Source organism: Coturnix japonica, chromosome 17 (genome assembly GCF_054131305.1).
Source record: "Coturnix japonica strain WE chromosome 17, WE-NBRP24, whole genome shotgun sequence".
NCBI classification, from domain to species: Eukaryota; Metazoa; Chordata; class Aves; order Galliformes; family Phasianidae; genus Coturnix; species Coturnix japonica.
In genome coordinates, this window is record NC_140679.1 from 16,069,304 (window position 1) to 16,086,119 (window position 16,816).

General features: G+C 61.7%; 1 protein-coding gene across 15 annotated transcripts in view; it reads left to right on the forward strand.

The window, feature by feature from the left end:
• Positions 1–16,816, forward strand: part of MACF1 (microtubule actin crosslinking factor 1) — a 108,944-nt gene that overhangs the window by 8,024 nt on the left and 84,104 nt on the right. For 9 of the 15 annotated variants that reach the window (XM_085518556.1, XM_085518568.1, XM_085518572.1 and 6 more), the window contains exons 3-4: positions 15,637–15,698; positions 16,212–16,301. In XM_085518556.1, coding sequence (XP_085374682.1) covers positions 15,637–15,698; positions 16,212–16,301 — 152 coding nt within the window. Of the gene's footprint in view, positions 1–2,881; positions 3,001–11,811; positions 12,096–14,401; positions 14,544–15,636; positions 15,699–16,211; positions 16,302–16,816 lie in introns of those variants that run through there. The other 6 variants (XM_085518560.1, XM_085518571.1, XM_085518564.1 and 3 more) reach the window with 5 other exon arrangements.

Consider the following 16,816-nt stretch of genomic DNA (forward strand, 5'->3'; position numbering starts at 1 on the left):
TCCCGTGGACAAGGGGCTGCGGGCATTTGGTGTCTGGCTGTGGGTGGGGTGAGGTGAGACCATGGGTGCGTTATGGGATGTTCCCAGCATCCGATGCAGGGGATGGGCTGTGACCCCTCTGCTGTCAGGGAGGTGCTGAAGGGGAATCGGCCCCAATGATGCATGGGGCTGTGGGGCCGTTTGGCGTGGGGCAGGGAGCTCACGTGTGCTTTGTCCCTGCAGGCACAGTGCTGCAGCTCCAGGAATTCCATCTGCCCCATAATTTCTGCTGTTTATCAGCAATCTGGATCAGTAGGATCTGGGCTCTGTGATGACTGGAACTCAGTGCCTTCATGTTGTTTCCCCCTGAATGAAGCCTGGCCGCCTCTTTTCCCATTTCTCATTTCCCATTTGCTGCCCCGCAGTGAGCACTGTGTGCTCTGCCCATGGTAATGGACCCATTGATGTCCCTGGCCACGCTCCCTTCTCCCTGTGCTGTTTTTCCTCTCTTGCAGCTCAGTTTTGGAGGATGGCAGCTGATGGAGCCCATCCCAGCAGTGCTGGCACAGCAATGCAGCCTCCCGGTGGTTATCCCCTGCTCTGCCTTCCTGGGGCAAGGACCCCAGTCCTGTTTGTCTGTGGGGGCAGGAGGGCAAACTCCTGGTACTATCGAGCCCAGTCACACTCCAGGTCAACCAAAGGGGCAACTTCTGTTATTGGTTTGTTTTTGTTTCACTGAAACTGGCAAAAGGTCCCCAGCAGAAAAGAGCAGCTCCAGGAGAGCTTCTGCCCTCCCTGCAGGAGGAAGGACGTGCGGCTGCTGCAACAGGGCTGACATTGGGCTGCTTTGCTACCAGAGTCCTCCTGAGGAGCAGCTCCCATTTGTGCAGGCTGAGCTGTGATGCCAACACCCCACAGCACCACCATGGGAGCGTGTGGCCATCCCTGCACCGCTCTCCTTGCAGGCGGCTCCATGCGCTGCACGTGCAGACATCTCTCCCCCTGGCTGCTTGAGATGCCTGCAATTCCTGGTGCGAGGCAGTTGTTGCTCTGGGGAGGTTGGGATTCCTCAGGCTGGGGCTGTGAGCTCCCTCCGTGCCCCGTCCCCATGGCCACGCAGCTCCAGGCCAGCTGCAGAGCTCTGCAGGCCGGGCATTCCTGGCGTTCCCAAGGGGAGAGGAGCTGGGATGCTGGGGATCGGGTCCGGCGTCAGCCCCACGCTGCCTTCAGCCCACTGCGGTGGGAGGAGGGGAGCTCTGTTCCTCCCCAAACCACCCCATGGGGTGAGGGTGCAGTGGTGGGGTTGGCTGCATCCATTGCACTTCTTGCCTTTACTGCCCAGAGGGACAAAGCGACAAAGTGAAGGTGACAGCTCTGGTGGGAATTGGAGCATTGATTGCAGCGAGTGCTGTGTCGTGTCCTGTGCCCGTGGTTTGGGGTTTGCTGGAGCTGTGTTGGGTGACCAGCCCGGTGCCATCCCACCTTTCCCAGGAAGGGAGTGAATAGGGATGTGCTGAGCTGGATGCTGAGCTGCTCTGCACCCAGTCCCTGGGCTTTGTTCCCACTGCAGCATGAGGCCACTGAGGGCAGAGCAGTGACGGAGGGATGGCGGCTCAGTGCTTGGTGTCCCCATCCTGCAGCAGAGCCCTGGTGGTGGCTGTGCCTTTGCTTTCTGTCCCCATGTTCCCGCTTCCCCTCTCGTAGCCCCACTGTCAGCATGAAGCAGCTTTTGGGGATTTTTTTGTTTTGTTTTTTTTTTTTCTCCTCTCTTTTTCCAGAGGAAAATTCCATTGTGCTATTTATAGTGGTGACAGCTCGGCTTCTTGCAGCAACTTCATTCTGCTCCTCGTGCTGCCCAATGGCAGCCGGGGGTCCCGGGGTGCACGCGGTGCAATGCTGTGCTGTGCTGGATGTGCTGTTACACGCAGCTGCTCATCAGCTCTGCTTCCCCTCAGCAGAATGAACGCAGGGTTCCATCCCCATGGCTGGGGGTCGGTTCATCCTTTCAGGCTGCAGCTCCCCAAACCTGGCAGCCCTGTGCCCCAGTTGTGCAGGGCAGTGGTGTAACCCAGACCCTCTTTCTGCCCAGCCGTGCTTCCCATTGGAGTTTTGGGAGCAATTCTGGCTGTTGGTGGTTCAGCAGCTGTTGGGATCAGAAATGCCAGCTGCCTTTTGGGGTTCTGGTAGGAAAACACCTGATGTGTGCCTGCCTGCAGCTGGGCCAACCGGTTCTGGGTGTGTGTGGGCAGTGTGGATCCACACAGGGCTGCTCAGTGTGGGGCTGCAGGCAGGGTGAGCGCCGAGGGGTGCTGCATCCATAGGATCCCTATGGAGGGCTGTGCAGTGGGGCTTGCTCAGCTCCTCGGGCAGCAGCTCAGCTCCATGCTGTCCCCGGCTGCAGAGGCACTCAGTGCTCTCAGTGCTGCTCCTGGCGCAGCCCCTCGCTGTGGGTTGGGCGCTGTGTGTGGGCACCTTCCCCCGTGTCACAGCGGGTGGTTCCTGCTGCCAGCAGGTCCTACAGAACAAAACAAGCGCTCTCCTTCTGGGTTCTGCAACGGCCTCGTGGGTGGCACTGGGCTCCTGGTGGTGCGTGCAGAGCCGGGGTGCGTTGTGGGGTGTTGCAGCGCCTTGCACGTCGTGATGTGCTGAATGCACATCCATTTCCCGTTGATTTGCTTTTGGTCCTCGTGGCCTTTTGGGTTTTGCCCCCCTCCCCCATTCCCAGCCTGAAATACCTACGGGACATCCGATCCCTCGACCCCTGCCCGGGGCAGGTGGTGGGGGCCGGGCGTGCGGCTCATTTGCAAGAAGGAGGGGTGGCCTCATCCAGGGCAGATCTCGGCGCAGTCCTCGATCAGGAAGCGCAGGGCTGGGCTGCGGTGGCCAAAGGGCAGCGGTGGCGGGGCGAGCGCTGCGGGACGCCGCCAGCCCCATGAGTCCTGCTGAGCCGCGGGGCACCCGGCAGCGCCATGGACCCCAATGAATACAGGAGGTTCCTGGGCGGTATCAGCATCCTGAGAGGTACGGCCACCCCGGGGCGTGGGGCCGAGCCGGGTCCCACTATTGACCCACGGAGCTGCCCACGGGGTGGGATCCGAAGGGAAACGGTGTCCCCCCGGGATGTGGGGGGTGGTTGGCTGTGCCGGGCAGTGCTCGGGACAGGCCGTGCTGCCGTGGCTCCGCTCCACTTCCCTGTTTTGTCTTTTCTGTGGGTATTTGGGGGCGTATCTGGGCACAAAGCGAGCGGCTCCGGGTAACCCGGCCCTGCGAGGAGCACAGGAAATGTAGGCTGGCTTGCAAATAACAATAAGAAAAGTGCCTGTGCCGTGGGGCGGTGGCACTCAGTGGCACTCAGCTGCTCTGCTCTCACTGCAGCCCTTCCACCCTGAGCACCACATTCTGTGCTGGTGACGCAGCCCTTCCCTGCTGCCTCTCTGCCGTGTGATCAGTGCTGGGCAGCTTTAACGGGCTCTAAGGATGGGGATGTGCCTCGCTTTTTTTTCCTTTTCCTTTTATTTTTTTTTTCCCCTTTTTTTCCTTTTCCATCCCCACGTTCTGCCCCGCGGGCTCCCAGCCCCTCAACCCGCCCATACGCAGGTATTGGGATCCAGAGCCAAAAGAATGGCGCCGTGCTGGGGAAGGAGAAAGCAGCCGGGATGCCGTCACCTGTCATCGAACGGCCCCGCATCGACTGGCCCCTTTGCAGCCCTCCCCGGGTCCAGCTGGGCCGCACCAGCTGATCCTGCTGCACGCGGAGGTGAATCAATCCCGTGTTTAATTTAGCAGGGAGCCAAAGGGAGTTGTCCCCCGGCCGGCTGCCCGTCTCCCCGCCCCGCAGGGCTGCTGCAAGGGGTTAATCCCGGCCCTGCGCGGTGCCTGACAGCTGCCCTGAGTTATCGTGGCCGGGGGTAATAGAATTCACTTTCTGATGCTGCTGCGGTGTCTGTCATTAACGGTTCCTGTGCCGCTGCAGCTGGCACCGCGGATCAGTGTGCAAGGAGTGTGACACGGCTGTGTGTGCCGGGAGGTGCCTCTGTGCTGGGAGAGGCCGGGAGTGGGGAGGGACCCCTTTGTGTGCGGGGATGGGGAGCTGCCGGTGTCCTCTGGGCTGCTCTGCGCCATCTGAGCATGGCAGTGGTGCTGCCTTTGTTTGCTGCTGGGAGATGCCGCGTTGTGCCCGGCGTGGTGATGCTTTGGTGTTTGCCAGAGCTCGCTGTGCTCTCCCAGCCCCGGCCAGGCTCCCCTTGAGCAGAGCAGCGGGGCTGCACAAAGCTGCTGGGAAACGAGGGTTTATTGCCAGCTTGGTTTCTTTTCCCATCTCCCCTCATCTCTATTCATCTCCCCGGGGAGGTGGAGGCAGCGGCGGATATTGGAGCTGGGGCCGTTTCATATGTAAATGGTGTGTGCGAGTACAGTCCCCTGACCCCCGGCGCGGTGCCAGCAGCGGTGCCAAGTCCCAGCGGGCTCCCATCCCCCCCATCCATCCCCTGTGGCCTCATGCGTGGTGCTGCCAGCTCCCAGCCCTGCACTGGGGACAAAGGATGCTGGGCTGCACAGTGCTGGGGACCTGACCCCTCCCCCCAGCCCTTGGGGTGCTGCCCCCAGCTCTGCTTCCCCCGGCTTTGGGGTGCTGGCTGGGAGGGCAGTGGGGTTCACCCCAGCTGCTGTGGGGCTGTAGGTCGTTTTGGGAGCAGAGGAGATAATGTAGGTCGCCCAGCCCTCCTTGGAAGCTTCCTGTCTCGAGTTTCCCGGGGCAGCAGACTGTCACGGCCCCAAGGTGACGAGAGCCCTGAGCCCGGCTCAGGAAGCCCATTTGATTACAAATTTATTGCTGGGTTAATTTTATCCCTGGTGATGTGACGGCGGCCGGTTTCGCTTTCTCAGAAGTTTGTTGTTTACTTGGAAGCCAGATAAAATCCAGCATCTTTCTGGCCCTCTCTGTGCACTCAGGCTAATCTCCCCGCTGCATCTGACCTTGTCATTGCCACGTGCTTTACCCGAGGGAGCCGGGCTCAGATTTTCCCTGTGGCAAAGCATCCTCGCGTGGACCTCTGCTTGTCCTGCAGCCTCCCGGGCGTGTGCATGGGCTCTGTCTGCAGGGCTGCCGCTGCCAGAGCTGCTCTCTGTGCTCTCAGCTGTCTGCAAGGGAGCAGAAGTGCTCCTGCATCCTTCAGTCTCTGCTGCTGGAGCTCCTGCTGGTGCCTGACCCCACACTCACAGCACACTGGGAGCAGGGGCTGTGCAGTCCCACAGCGTAGCAGTGCTGCAGCTGAGCTGAACTCCCAGAGCTTATTGCTGGCTGCCCTTGCACAGGTGATGTCCTGAGCCATGTGATGTCAGCTGCTGCTATGGCTGCGCACCAGTTCTGATACACTCCATGTGTCCCAGCTGTGCTCAAACCCTGAAGTTGAAGGGTGGGTGGGCACTGGGGTGTGGAATGGAGCCTCCAGCAGCAGCTGGAAGGGCTGTATCCAACCATCCATCCATCCATCCATCCATCCATCCATCCATCCATCCATCCATCCCTGTGTGTGCCAATACCAGGCAGTGCTGCTGTCCTGGGAGGCCGACCCCATGGGTTTCTGCCATGGCAGAGGAGTGTTTTCTTGGGCACAACGTGGCAGCCCAGAGGAGCCGTGGGGAATGGAGTGAGCCCCGCCTGCAGCTTGTCCCCCCATCACTGTTTGCTTTCGTCCCGTTGTGTGGTGGCTTCCCCGGGCTCAAGGTGGCTGGCAGTGATAAGGGATCCCGGCCGCCATCTGCGCTTGGGGTGGGGGCCGGGCAGCCTGGGGCTGCTCCGTGGTGCTGAGGGAACAAACTGCTTCCCAAGCAGCCCCAGCAGCACCTCGATGCGCCGCAGGTGGCTGTGCTGCAGATGGTCCCGCTGGGCCCTGTTACCTGCATCAATGGGGCTGGAGCTGTGCTGGGCTGGTGGGACCTGGCAGCTGTGTGTGGTGCTGTGCTGGTGCTTCAGCTGAGCTGCCCGAGAAGCGTCAGCAACTGCATTATTTCATGTGTTTTTAAACAGGGATTAAATTTCTCCGTGGGAGAGCAGGTCTGCAGGGAGCAGAGGTGTCAGACCCCGCCTGCCCTGTTCCTCTAATCCCAAATTCCATCCTGGTTCTGGCACAGTGGCCGCAGTGGGGCCGTTTCTGTGTGCAGCCCCAGCCGTGTGTCCTGCACTGCACGGAGCGGATGTGCCCCCACCATGTCCCCATCCTGCCTGTGTGCACTGCGGGTTGTTTGCCTTCCTCTTGGAAGCAGCTCCAGCAACATCCTGCAGCATCCACGGGGCAGCAGAGCTCTGCTATGGGGCGTCCTGCAGTGGGTCGGGAGCTCTGTCTGTCCTGCTGCCCCACCGCGCTGTGCTGGGTGCTGCCATCGCCGTGTGCCCACCCACCCCCTCGGTGCTAATCAGGTTTCATGCTGCTTAGTTTGGAGATCTAATGAGATCAGGGCTGGAGGTTGCCTGCCTGCCCTCTATTTATAGGGGAAAGCGAGAGAATCCATTGCTGGGCTCTCATTGACCTCAATTTTCAGATGGAACTCCACACATCCCATACTCAGTGTGTGCCTGGGGGTGACGTGGTGTCCCAGCCCTCCTGCCTGCAGGTCCCCACTTCTCTGTGCTGTGACGTGGGGCTGTCAGTGGGAGGGATGTGAGGCCAGAGGGGCCGTGCGTGGGCCGTGCCCCGTGCAAACACACAGCTGGCCTGCGTGCCCAGGACAAAGCGTGGATAGATCTGCTCGCCCAACGTTTTCCTCTTTCCCGTGCTGCCAAGAGGCCTTCGGCTCGAGTTAGAATAACAAGGCTGTTTGCGGAGACACCAGGCCTTTTGTTAGCCAGCAGAAAAAGGGTTTTGATTCAGGCGGCCTCTCCCCCCGCCGGCTTTCCTGCTTCCTAAGCTGCTGTGGGAAGTGCAGAGCTTGGCCTTGAGCGGCCCCGAGCTGTGCTGGGCTGTCTGCGTCGTGTTTGTGTGTCTGTCCATCCTGAGCACGGCTCCAGCCCTGCCGTGTTGTGCCCAGCCCTGCAGGATGCTGCATGGTGCCGGTCCGGTCTGGAGCTGCACTGGGGCTGTTCTCATGTCACTCCCCACCAAGGTGACAGCGGGGCGTGCTGGGAATGAAGGAGCTGCTGTTTACCTGCTGCAGTTCAGAGGTGTGCTGTCCCTGTGGCTGCAGGGTAAGGGAGGCACCCGGCGATGGCATCGGCTTCCTCGTCCTCCCCCGTGCTGGGAGCGCTGCCACCTCGCCATGTCAGCACAGGCTCAGGAAGGCGGGCAGACGCCTGCGTGCTGTGGGCGTGCGGCCGGGCCGGCTGTGCTGCTCCGCACCCCTCACACCTCACCCTGCACCAAACACACCTCCGGGATGGGGCACACTCAGGTGCTGGCTGCTCCTGCTCCTGCTCTGGTTCAGGGGCTGTGGGATGCTGGGCGCAGCTCATCATAGATGCAGAGGAAAATGTTCCACTCCTGAGTGATTTCAACTCTGTGAGGCCCCAACCCAAGGGTTAATGGCGAGCCTTGCTCCTGGGGAATGATTAAGCCGTGAGCAGGTGGCAGCCCAGCTCTGCTGTTTGCTTTGCAGAGTGAATGCCAGCAGGAGCGACGTGTCTTCATCCATCCCTCCATCGCTGCCCTGCGGTGCCGTGGCTGTTCCCAGTGTGCTCCCAGCCCGGCTCCGTGCGCTGTCAGCCCATGTTGGGAAGGGAAGTCTTTTTTTAAGCCGTGATTATGATTTTGGTGCCCAGACGTCTGCTGGAAAGGGGAACATCTCTGCTCTTATCGTCAGCACTTCCTTTTCCGAGTTCCTTGGAGCTCAGATTTTGCTGCTGATGGTGGGGCTGGAGGCTTCCCCCTTATCTCTGCTGCTGCCTTGCTGCGTCCTGACAGCCTTTGGTGGAATGAGGCCCTGTGCTGTGGTTAAACATTGACTCGTGGTGCTCTGTCCGTGTGGCTGTGGGTTGGAGGACATGGTCATGGCCTGGGCTGAGGAAAGCCTGCTGTTAGCTGCATGCCTGACTTGTGCAGTCACAGCGTGGTTGGTTGGAAGGGACCTTAAAGATCAGCTGCTTCTGACCCATGAGCTGCTGCTACAGCACGGGTTGCCCAGGGCCCATCCACAGCCATGGGCACCTGCAGGGAGGGCAGCCCAGCTCCGGGCAGCTCCGGGGGGGGGATTCCCTCTCACCCTCCGAGACGTTTCTCATCCCCATCCCCTCGTCACTGCTCCGCCCCGTCCTTTGGCACAGCGGGGCCACGCGGGGGCTGATGGAGGTGAGAAGGAAACGCTCCACGCGTGGATCGCTCGCTCTGCAGCTCACGTTTGGAGCTCACGGGCTGTGCCCGCACAGGCAGCAGCCGCTGATTCACCTGTAGCGGTGCGACGTTCAAAGCGGAGGCAGCGCCGGGAGGAGCCGGGAGCCGCATCCCGCCCCGTCCCACCTTGTTTTGAGCAGCTCAGATCAGAAGAAACGTCATCTTTGTTCTCGCTTCCCTCTCCCATGGCTCCGGCGCCGAGGGCAGGGTGGAGCGAGCCCTGCGCCCGCCGGGCTGTGCCCGTGCTTGCAGCCGGGCCGGCGTCTGTCTGCGGCCGTGTTCAGTGCCGTGCCCCAGCAGGGCTGCTCTGACCGCGTGCTGTGGGTGCTGTGGGTGCTCCGAGCTCCTGGAGGAGCCGCAGAACCCGGCTGAGCTGCTCCGGAGCCGCGCGGTGCTGCCCGGGGTGGAGGGGTGCAGTCATGCGGAGCTGAGCAGATTATGTCCAGGAGCGCCTGGTGTGCACGCAGAGATGTGATGTGGGGCTGTGGGTCACAGCGCGGCCACGGCGGCTCCTCCTTCCTTCCATTCACCCCTTTGGAGCTGCCACTGCGTGCTGCTCATTGCTGCACTGAGCAGGACCCGTCCCCCATCCAAAACACCTTCACTCCGGCAGTTCGGAGCCGCTGCCATAAACGCCCGAGATTTGCCCTCAGAACTCCCAGAAAGGTGGTAAAAAAACATCAGAAAGGGAAAAGTGAGCACAGCTGGAAACCCTGCATGGACTGCAGTCACAGTCTGTGCCCTGAGCTCCTCATAGCCGCTGTCCCATGCAGCGCAACCTGCTGCAAGAGATGGAGGACATGTCTATGGGCTGCCTGGGGTGCAGAAACCCCTGGGGCTGCAGGAGGGGCTCATTGGGACCCTCCCCCCCAGGGATGCTGCCCGGGTGCCCGCAGTTTTTGCACCCGCTTTGCTCCCATTGCCACCCCAGCAGCGCCGGCTCTGAGCGCTTCAGTGTTTGCACAGTGCCACCTGGCTGCCACCACCGCCTGCCTGTGCTGCAGGATGGGAGCCCGGCTGGAGGCAGCGCAGCTCCGGGTGCCTCTCGGGGGTCCGCAGCCCCCGGGCTGGAGGAACATCCCGCGGCATCGCTCAGCGCTGGGGGTGCGGCCCTGGGCGGTGCTGAGAGCTGCGGGATGCAGAGGTGCTGTGCCAGCAGCGTCTTCAGTCATATAAGGAGATGCCGGCAGTGCTGCATGCTGTGCAGCATTACTCACCGGGAAGGCGCACAGCACGGGGGGGGCTCAGCCCTGAGCATACACAGCCCCCACCAGCTGTGACTCAGCTCTGGCTGCGGGGACCGGGCCGTGGCTTTGTGCCCTCAGATCAGCATTGGGCCCATCCCTACAAGGGGACCTTCTGGAAGACGTTTTTCTCCTGGAGTGGGGTGGGCTGTGGGGAAGTCGCCTTATTTCCAGCCTTCTGGCGATGCTTTGCAGATGTCTGGGATGGGAGCGTGGGACAGCAGCCAGAAGCCACGGGATGCGGCGTGTCGGCACTCCGGCCATTCCATGGGGCTGTGAGCTGCCGCGCGGGGCACCCAAAGCGTGGGGGCACTGGCATGGAGCGGGGCCAAGCCCCCCGCCCTGGATTCCTGGTGAGCTGGGAGATGTGCTCCCCCCCCCCCAACCCGTTTCCTTTTCGGGTTGAGGCGACAGTCAGAACTGCAGAAGCCGCCTTGCAAGGAACTAAAATTAGCTGCTGCTGTTTGTGTGTGGGGCGGTTTCCATGGCTGGGGGTGGCCTCGTGCTGCGGCCCCAACCGTGTGGGGCTGAGCCTGGGGGGGTCCTCGGCCCCCAAAGCATCACGGGAGCGCCCCAAAGCTCACAGCAGCCATCAGCTCCTGTGACCCAGTGAGTGACAGCAAGGAATAGCTTCGAGGAACAGCTTGTGCCATTAAAAGGAGCATTAAAAGCAAAGGGGGAAATGATGTTAAATTGAGTGGAAAGAAGCACACAGCGCTGAACTGTGGGGCTGCAGTGACACTGGTGTGTCAGCCCTGCAGTGATGCCCACCCTGAGCTGCTGGGCAGCACTGAGCCGCTGTGTTGGCTGCTCTGTGTCCTCTGCTGGGAGAGCATCTGGTGGCTGCTGGCACAACGTGCTCCTGCAGGCCCTTAGTGGGGGATGTTTTTGCCATAGGTGTGATGCTGTCACCCCCAGACCTCCATTTTCCTAATAAAAAGGGCTCATCCAGCTGCACAGCATCCCCTCCGTGGGGGGACAGAGCAGCTGGAAGTGCTCGATGCCTTTTGCTGGGGCACGGGACAGGGCGAGCAGGAAGGGGGGAGCTGCTGCAGCTCCTGCAGTGGGGTGCAGTGCCCCTTTGCTATTTATGGTGGCTGGGCGAGTGCTGTCAGGCAGTGGTTACTCCTGCTGTGCTTCCCCTGCCTTAACAGAAAGCAGATCGCTGCAGATGGAGCTGTGTGGCATATTTTTAAGTTGGGCTGGGCCACAGCTCCACCAAACCCATTGATTGTCACAGCACTCAGTGCGGTCTGGCTGTGGCTGAGGTTGCTCTGTGGCCTTGGAGAGCTGCGCTGTGCTTGCTTTTGCAAAACCTCATCATGTTTTTGGGTCCATGCCGTTTGCTGGTGGTGCCCTCCAGGCTGGCAGCTGCTGGGTTGCTGTTTTGCAGCTTTCCGCTCTCATCTCAGCACTTCTTGGAAGCTGCTTTGAGGGCAAACCCCGTTTCTAGTTCAGAATCACTTCCTGCGTGCCCAGAGAGCTGAGCAGAGCGCTGGGGTGGGGGTGGTTGGTGGGGGCTGCGGGGCGTTGGGGCACAACCCACAGCCCGTTTGCGGCCCCAGCGGGGCTGGGCTGACGGCTCTGACTCAGCGCAGGGTTTGGGGCTGTGCAGCCCCAGTGAGAAGAGAAACCGCAGCTCAACGTGTGTGCGCTGTGGGGCCGAGATGTGCGGGGTGGGGCCGCTCATGGGCACTGCCGAGCATCGCCCACCCGGCGCCCCAGCGGCAGCTGTGAGGATAACAGAGCATCACCTGCCTGGGCTGGGCTACAGCGTGAGGAAGTGCATGGGAAACCATTATCTCGTAGGGTATCATCTATGAGTCCTGCTTTCCTTCGAGCCCTGCCTTCCTCCAGCCTGTGGGCTGCAAGAAAGAGCGAGCTGTGCCGTGCTGTGTGCGCACCTCCACGCCTGTTGCCCTGCTACGTCCGCATCCAGCAGCGGCTCCGGGAGCGCAGGGAGATGCCAGGCAGCTTTTGTTGCTCTTCCAGTAAATCGGAGGAGGAATGAACGAGGCCTAAATGCGGCTCCGCTCCGTCCCCTCCGCTGGGGGATTTCCTGCCGCCGGGTCCCGAGCTGCCGCTGCCCCCCAGCTCCACGCACGGCCCCGCACAGCCCCGCACAGCCCCGCACAGCCCCGCACGGCCCCGCACGGCCCCCCCGCTCCCAGCCGCTGCTCTCAGGCCGCTGCCGTCCAGCGGGGCCGGGAATGGAAATCCGGGAGATGACGTTTCTCCCATGGAAGGAGGAGGGGGGGCCAAAGTTTGACCGCGCGGGGAAGATGTTGGCGTCGGCCCGGAGCTCCGCTTCAACTCTGCCCCCGTTCTGAGCTCCGTTACCGGTCTCAGGAGGACGCTCTGCCCGCGGTGCCGGCCATGCCGGGCTCGTGTCGGGGCGGAAGGAAGGCGAGAGCCGCGCGGGCAGCGCCGGGCGGGCGGTAGAGCGCGATGCCGCTGCCGGACGGCTCGTATCTGCCGCCCGCCGCCTTCGTGCTGAGCCACGTCCTGGGCATCGCCGGCGCGTTGTACTGGCGGAGCCGCAGCGGGGCAGGTAGGGGCGGCGCCGGGCGGAGCGGTGGGAACGCGGTGTCTCCGCTCGTCGCTCCCGGGGGGTGTCGGGGCGGGGGGGTCCGGCGCCGCGTTTTGTGCCGGTGCGATCCCCGCACGTGGTTTCGTTCCGCTGACGTCAGGGCGCCGCTCGGTGCCGCGGCGGCTCCGCTGCTCAACCGGCCTCAGTTTCCCAAATTAGGTTCTGCTCCTGCCGGGCTCACGGGGCTCAGCGCTGCCCTCCATGGCCCGGCCGCCTCCTGGTTCCTGCTGCTCCGCACCGGGTGGGCTTTGAGCTCCCTCCCAACCCAGCATCCAGAGCACGAGGCTCGTCCTGCAGCCGCTTTGTGCCCAGCCCGGCTCTATCCCCCCATTCCACGTGTGGGACGGTTCCCCACTGCGGGTCTCTGTGCTGTTTCCTCCCGGGCTGAGTCACGGCCGTCTCCTCTCCCCGTTTCGCAATGCTCCGTAATGCTGAGCGATTAACTGGGCTGTTGTGATGGATTGTGTCAGTGCTCACATTGGCTGCCAGCGCGTTTTGGATCCGTTGCATTCCGGGCAGTTTGCTGCCTGTTCCCCATCTTGGAAGCACCACGTTTAGAAGAGCACGTCCCCTTTATTGCCATGTTTTGAAGGCGTTGAAGTGAAAGCGATTTGCTTCAGAATTTCAAGTTTGTTTCCCAACGTGTCTGTGAACAAAACCCTCCTTCACTCGGTGCCCGGCCGGGTGCTGCGCTGCACAGAGCGGCTTTCATGGTGTGCACAGCTCAGAGACGTCCCCTATGAGCTGTGCTCTGTGCCACAGGGGCTGAGCTGCTGCTGGAGCAGAGGTGTGGGGAGACAACGTGGGACCCCCACTGCCCCTCACCTGTGTCTGTGCTGGGACAGGTTGCACCACAGGACAGCGGTGCTGCTGGACACGCTTTTCACCCCAGTACATCTGATGCCTCTGGTTTCCGGGCACCAGAGAGCAGATGTGGGGCAGATGTGGGGCAGGGCGGTTCTCCCATTCCCGCTGTGCAGCTCTGCGGTGGTGCTGTGGCTGTGCCCAGACTCGCCGGGTTTGGGTCTCCTCGCAGCCTCACCTGCTTTGGGAACGCAGCAGCACGGAAGCGCAGCACGTCTGTGCAGCTCCGAAGGCTGAAAAGCACCACCCGGTGTTGGCACAGGCACGTGATGAAGGATGTGGGGTGCCTGATGGCAGCAGGATCTCTGCTGGGAGCCGACGCTGCTCGCTGTGCAGGGAATAATGGTCCCAGGTCACTGATTGCTGCCCACAGCCCCGCTGTCACTGCTGTGCCACGGCCATTGGCAGCCATGGGGCTGGGGGTGTGCGGTGGGCAGGGACAGACAGGGGGTAGCGCGGGGGGGCTGCGACAGGTTGCATGGGGGTGAGTCTGGGAAAGATTATCCAGCGGGGATAAGCTTGCGAGGCCTTAATATCGTTAGGCAGCAGCAGCCGGGCATTATAATTAGCTGGGATGGTGGGGTGTGTGCAGCCCAGTTAGAACCACAACCCTCAGGGTGGTGAAATAGGGCCGAAAAGGGCAAAACGCTGCTTCTGTGTGAGATGGGGATGGGGAGAGCGACTGGGAGCCCCCGGCCCACCCCGACATCACTGCGCAGCACTCGGTGACGCGGCCCTTCCCCACGCGCCCCTGCCATGCGCGGGGACACCGCTGCCCTTCCCCGGGGCTGGGACCTGCAGGTCTGCAGCGGGATTATATTTAGAAGAAAAGGAAGAGAGGAGGCGATAAAGGAGGCCCCCGTTATCTCTTGGCGTGCCAGGCAGGACGGCAGCCCACAGCCGGAATCCAGCACCAGCGCTGCAGAGCCGGGACATCGCTGGTGAGGAGAGCGCTGGCGGGGAGGCGCGAGTGGGGAAAGAAGCCCAGCATTGTCCGTCCTGGCCCCGTCTGCACCGTGCAATTAACTGGAAAACAAGAGGGGGAGAAACGAGCGCGGTGCCTGCCGGGCTGTGCCCAGCTCCAGGGCTCTGCGGTGCCACCGGGCTCTGCGGCCACTTCTGCCCGTCCTGCCCTGCTGCCTCGTGAGCTGAAGTCTGCACAGGTCTCTGCTGGGACTGCAGCACCTGGGGACGTCGGAGGTGCCGCGCTGTGGTTCTGGGAGGAGCGCCCATCCCCTGCGGGCTGCAGCACTGCAGGAAGCGCGGGCAGCAATGGTGTGTGTGGGGTGCTGGGCCATGTCCCAAAGGAGGAACTGCTGGGCCCCGAGCTGGGGGCAGCGGGTGTAGGAAGTGCTGCGGAGGGAGGAGCTGCGGCCCAGCCGTCACCCGCTGGGGCTGGAGGTGCCGCCCGGAGCCCCTTCCCCACCTGACCCTGCATTGGACAGAGCGGACGCCCCACGGGACCCAGCGCGATGGACGCGCAGCATCTGTGCATGGAGGAGAGGTGGCTGAGCGCGCGCGTGCTGTGCCGGATGTGCTGCATGGGTTAGTGCCTCTCCCAGCCCCATGGCACAACATTGTGGGCTCTGCGTCGCGCTGGCAGCGGGGTCAAACATCACCCAGCCCTCATTGAATGAATGCAGGGGTCAGGGAGGTGCGGCAGCGGGGCTGTGGGGTGGGCAGAGGAGGGGTCCCTCTGCGTGTGGCATCCCTTATGCTGTGGTTCCGTTCAGGTGGTGGCACAGAGTCTCGGCTGTGTGATGTAGGACATGGTGCCCAGGCAGAGTTGGTGTGTGGCGCGGTTTGGGGCACCCAGGGCCGTGCTTGGGGTGCAGGGTGAGGCGTGGAGGGCTGTGCTTGCGATGTGCCACGTGTTCCATGCACGCCGTTGGGTGGGGGAACCACGCTGCCCGTGGGAGCTCTGTGCCTCCGCGTGGGGCTGCCCTCGCTGGCTCAGCCGGTGGCAGCGTCCCACCGCCGTCTCCACACCACACCAGGCGCTGTCTCTCTTCTGAGATTATGCTGTTAAACAGGGCAATCCCCTTTGGTCGGGGCTGGCTGTGAGATTACACTGAGCACCCCAGGGAGGGGGGGCTGCCAGGTGGCCCCTTGGGCAGCACGGCGCCATTCTGAGCCCTTTTTCCCCCTTTGCTTTGTTTCTCATGTTGTTTTGTCACCCAGCACAACAGCACAAAGCTCCCTGGTGCTGTGCAGCGCTGGCACACAGCTCCCATCCCATCCCCCCCAGGAGAAGCCCTGCTGCCTGGGTGAAGGGCTTGGGGCACCACAGCCCACCCGGTGTGGGACCCTGGGGACAGCACTGTGTGTCCCCTGTCCTGCCGGGGCTGAGCTGTGTGATGGAAATAAGCCCTAAGTCCCAGCAATCCAATGAACCAAAAATACATGGAGGAATAAGCTGCCAATAAGCTGCCCCTGCCCTGCGCTGTGCCTGCACCAGGCCAGGCTCTGGCTCCCAGCACAGCCCCATCCCACAGACAGTGGGTAAGCAGCCCTTGTTCCCATATAGCAGTGGGAACAGCAGCTCTGGCACTGACGGTGACTGCTCTGTCTCTTCCCATCATTTGAGTCTGTGCATGAAAAACACTGACCCAGAGCTGCCTTTGTGTTCTTTTCACAGATGAACGGGACAGAGTCCAAAAGAAAACCTTCACTAAATGGGTCAATAAACACTTGATGAAGGTAAGAGCTGCATGTTCTATGCAGGTTAAGTGTCTGTCTGTCTGTCCGGCTCAGGACAGGCAGATAAATGCCTGCTTTACAATCTGGGAAGTTTTACATTGGTGTTGAGGTTTAAAATGTGTTCACACTCTGAGCAGAAATGGTTGTGCTGGAGTCGTGTCGGTGCCTTTGGAGGGCACTGGGACATCGCAGTGCAGCCCTGCTGGTAACTTTTACCTCCTGTGTAACGGGGTCTTGCTGGAACCCATGGGGTGTGGGCAGCATGGAGCACCCCAATATGCAGCACCCCCCGGCACAGCGCAGTGCTGCCAGCCCACAGCTCTTGGTTGTGTTTTGTGTCATCTGAACCTTCCCCTGGTGGCTGCGACTGTGGGGGGATGAAGGTTGCACCACGAGGCGCTTTTCTCATGTAACTGCCAAGTAATTTTTAAACTGGAATAACCACTTTAAATGCAGACGTTGGGGACTGGTCTGCTTGCAAACACCCCGAGTGTCCCCTTCCTTCCCCTCCAGGTGCGGAAGCACATCAATGACCTCTATGAGGACCTGCGGGACGGCCACAACCTCGTCTCGCTGCTGGAGGTGCTGTCGGGTGTGAAGCTGGTGAGTGCAGTGCTGTACCCCCCCCTCCTTGTCCTCCATTGCCTTCACAGCCATCCCTTATACCATAAGTCTTGTCTCCAAAGGTGCATCAGTTTCTTTGGTTGCCATTTTGTTGATTTTTTTTCTCTCAACCCCTCTCTTCTCCTCCTGCTTTCCCGGATGCCGCCAAAGCCGTCAGTTTGGGGTGCCCTGCTCAGAGCCCTCCCCAAATGGGGGAGTTCTGCCCTTTTTCTCCAGATCCTGCTTTGTATTGAAGCCGCTGGATGCTGATGGCTTTGACCAGAGCTGTTCCTGTGAAGTGTGTTCAGTTCAGCCCAGCCCCACAGCTGATCTGTGCCCCGGAGCTGGCGTGCAGGGCTCTATTCTCACATCTCAGCATCACAGAACCCCCTCTGTCCTCCTCCTTTGCAGACTGCCGCACTACTGAGATGTAGTGGTGCAGCAGCGTAGCACAGCAGTTCTTTAACTCGCTCCATCACCCTCCTGAGGTGCCCATGAGCTGCTCTGGGGCTTCA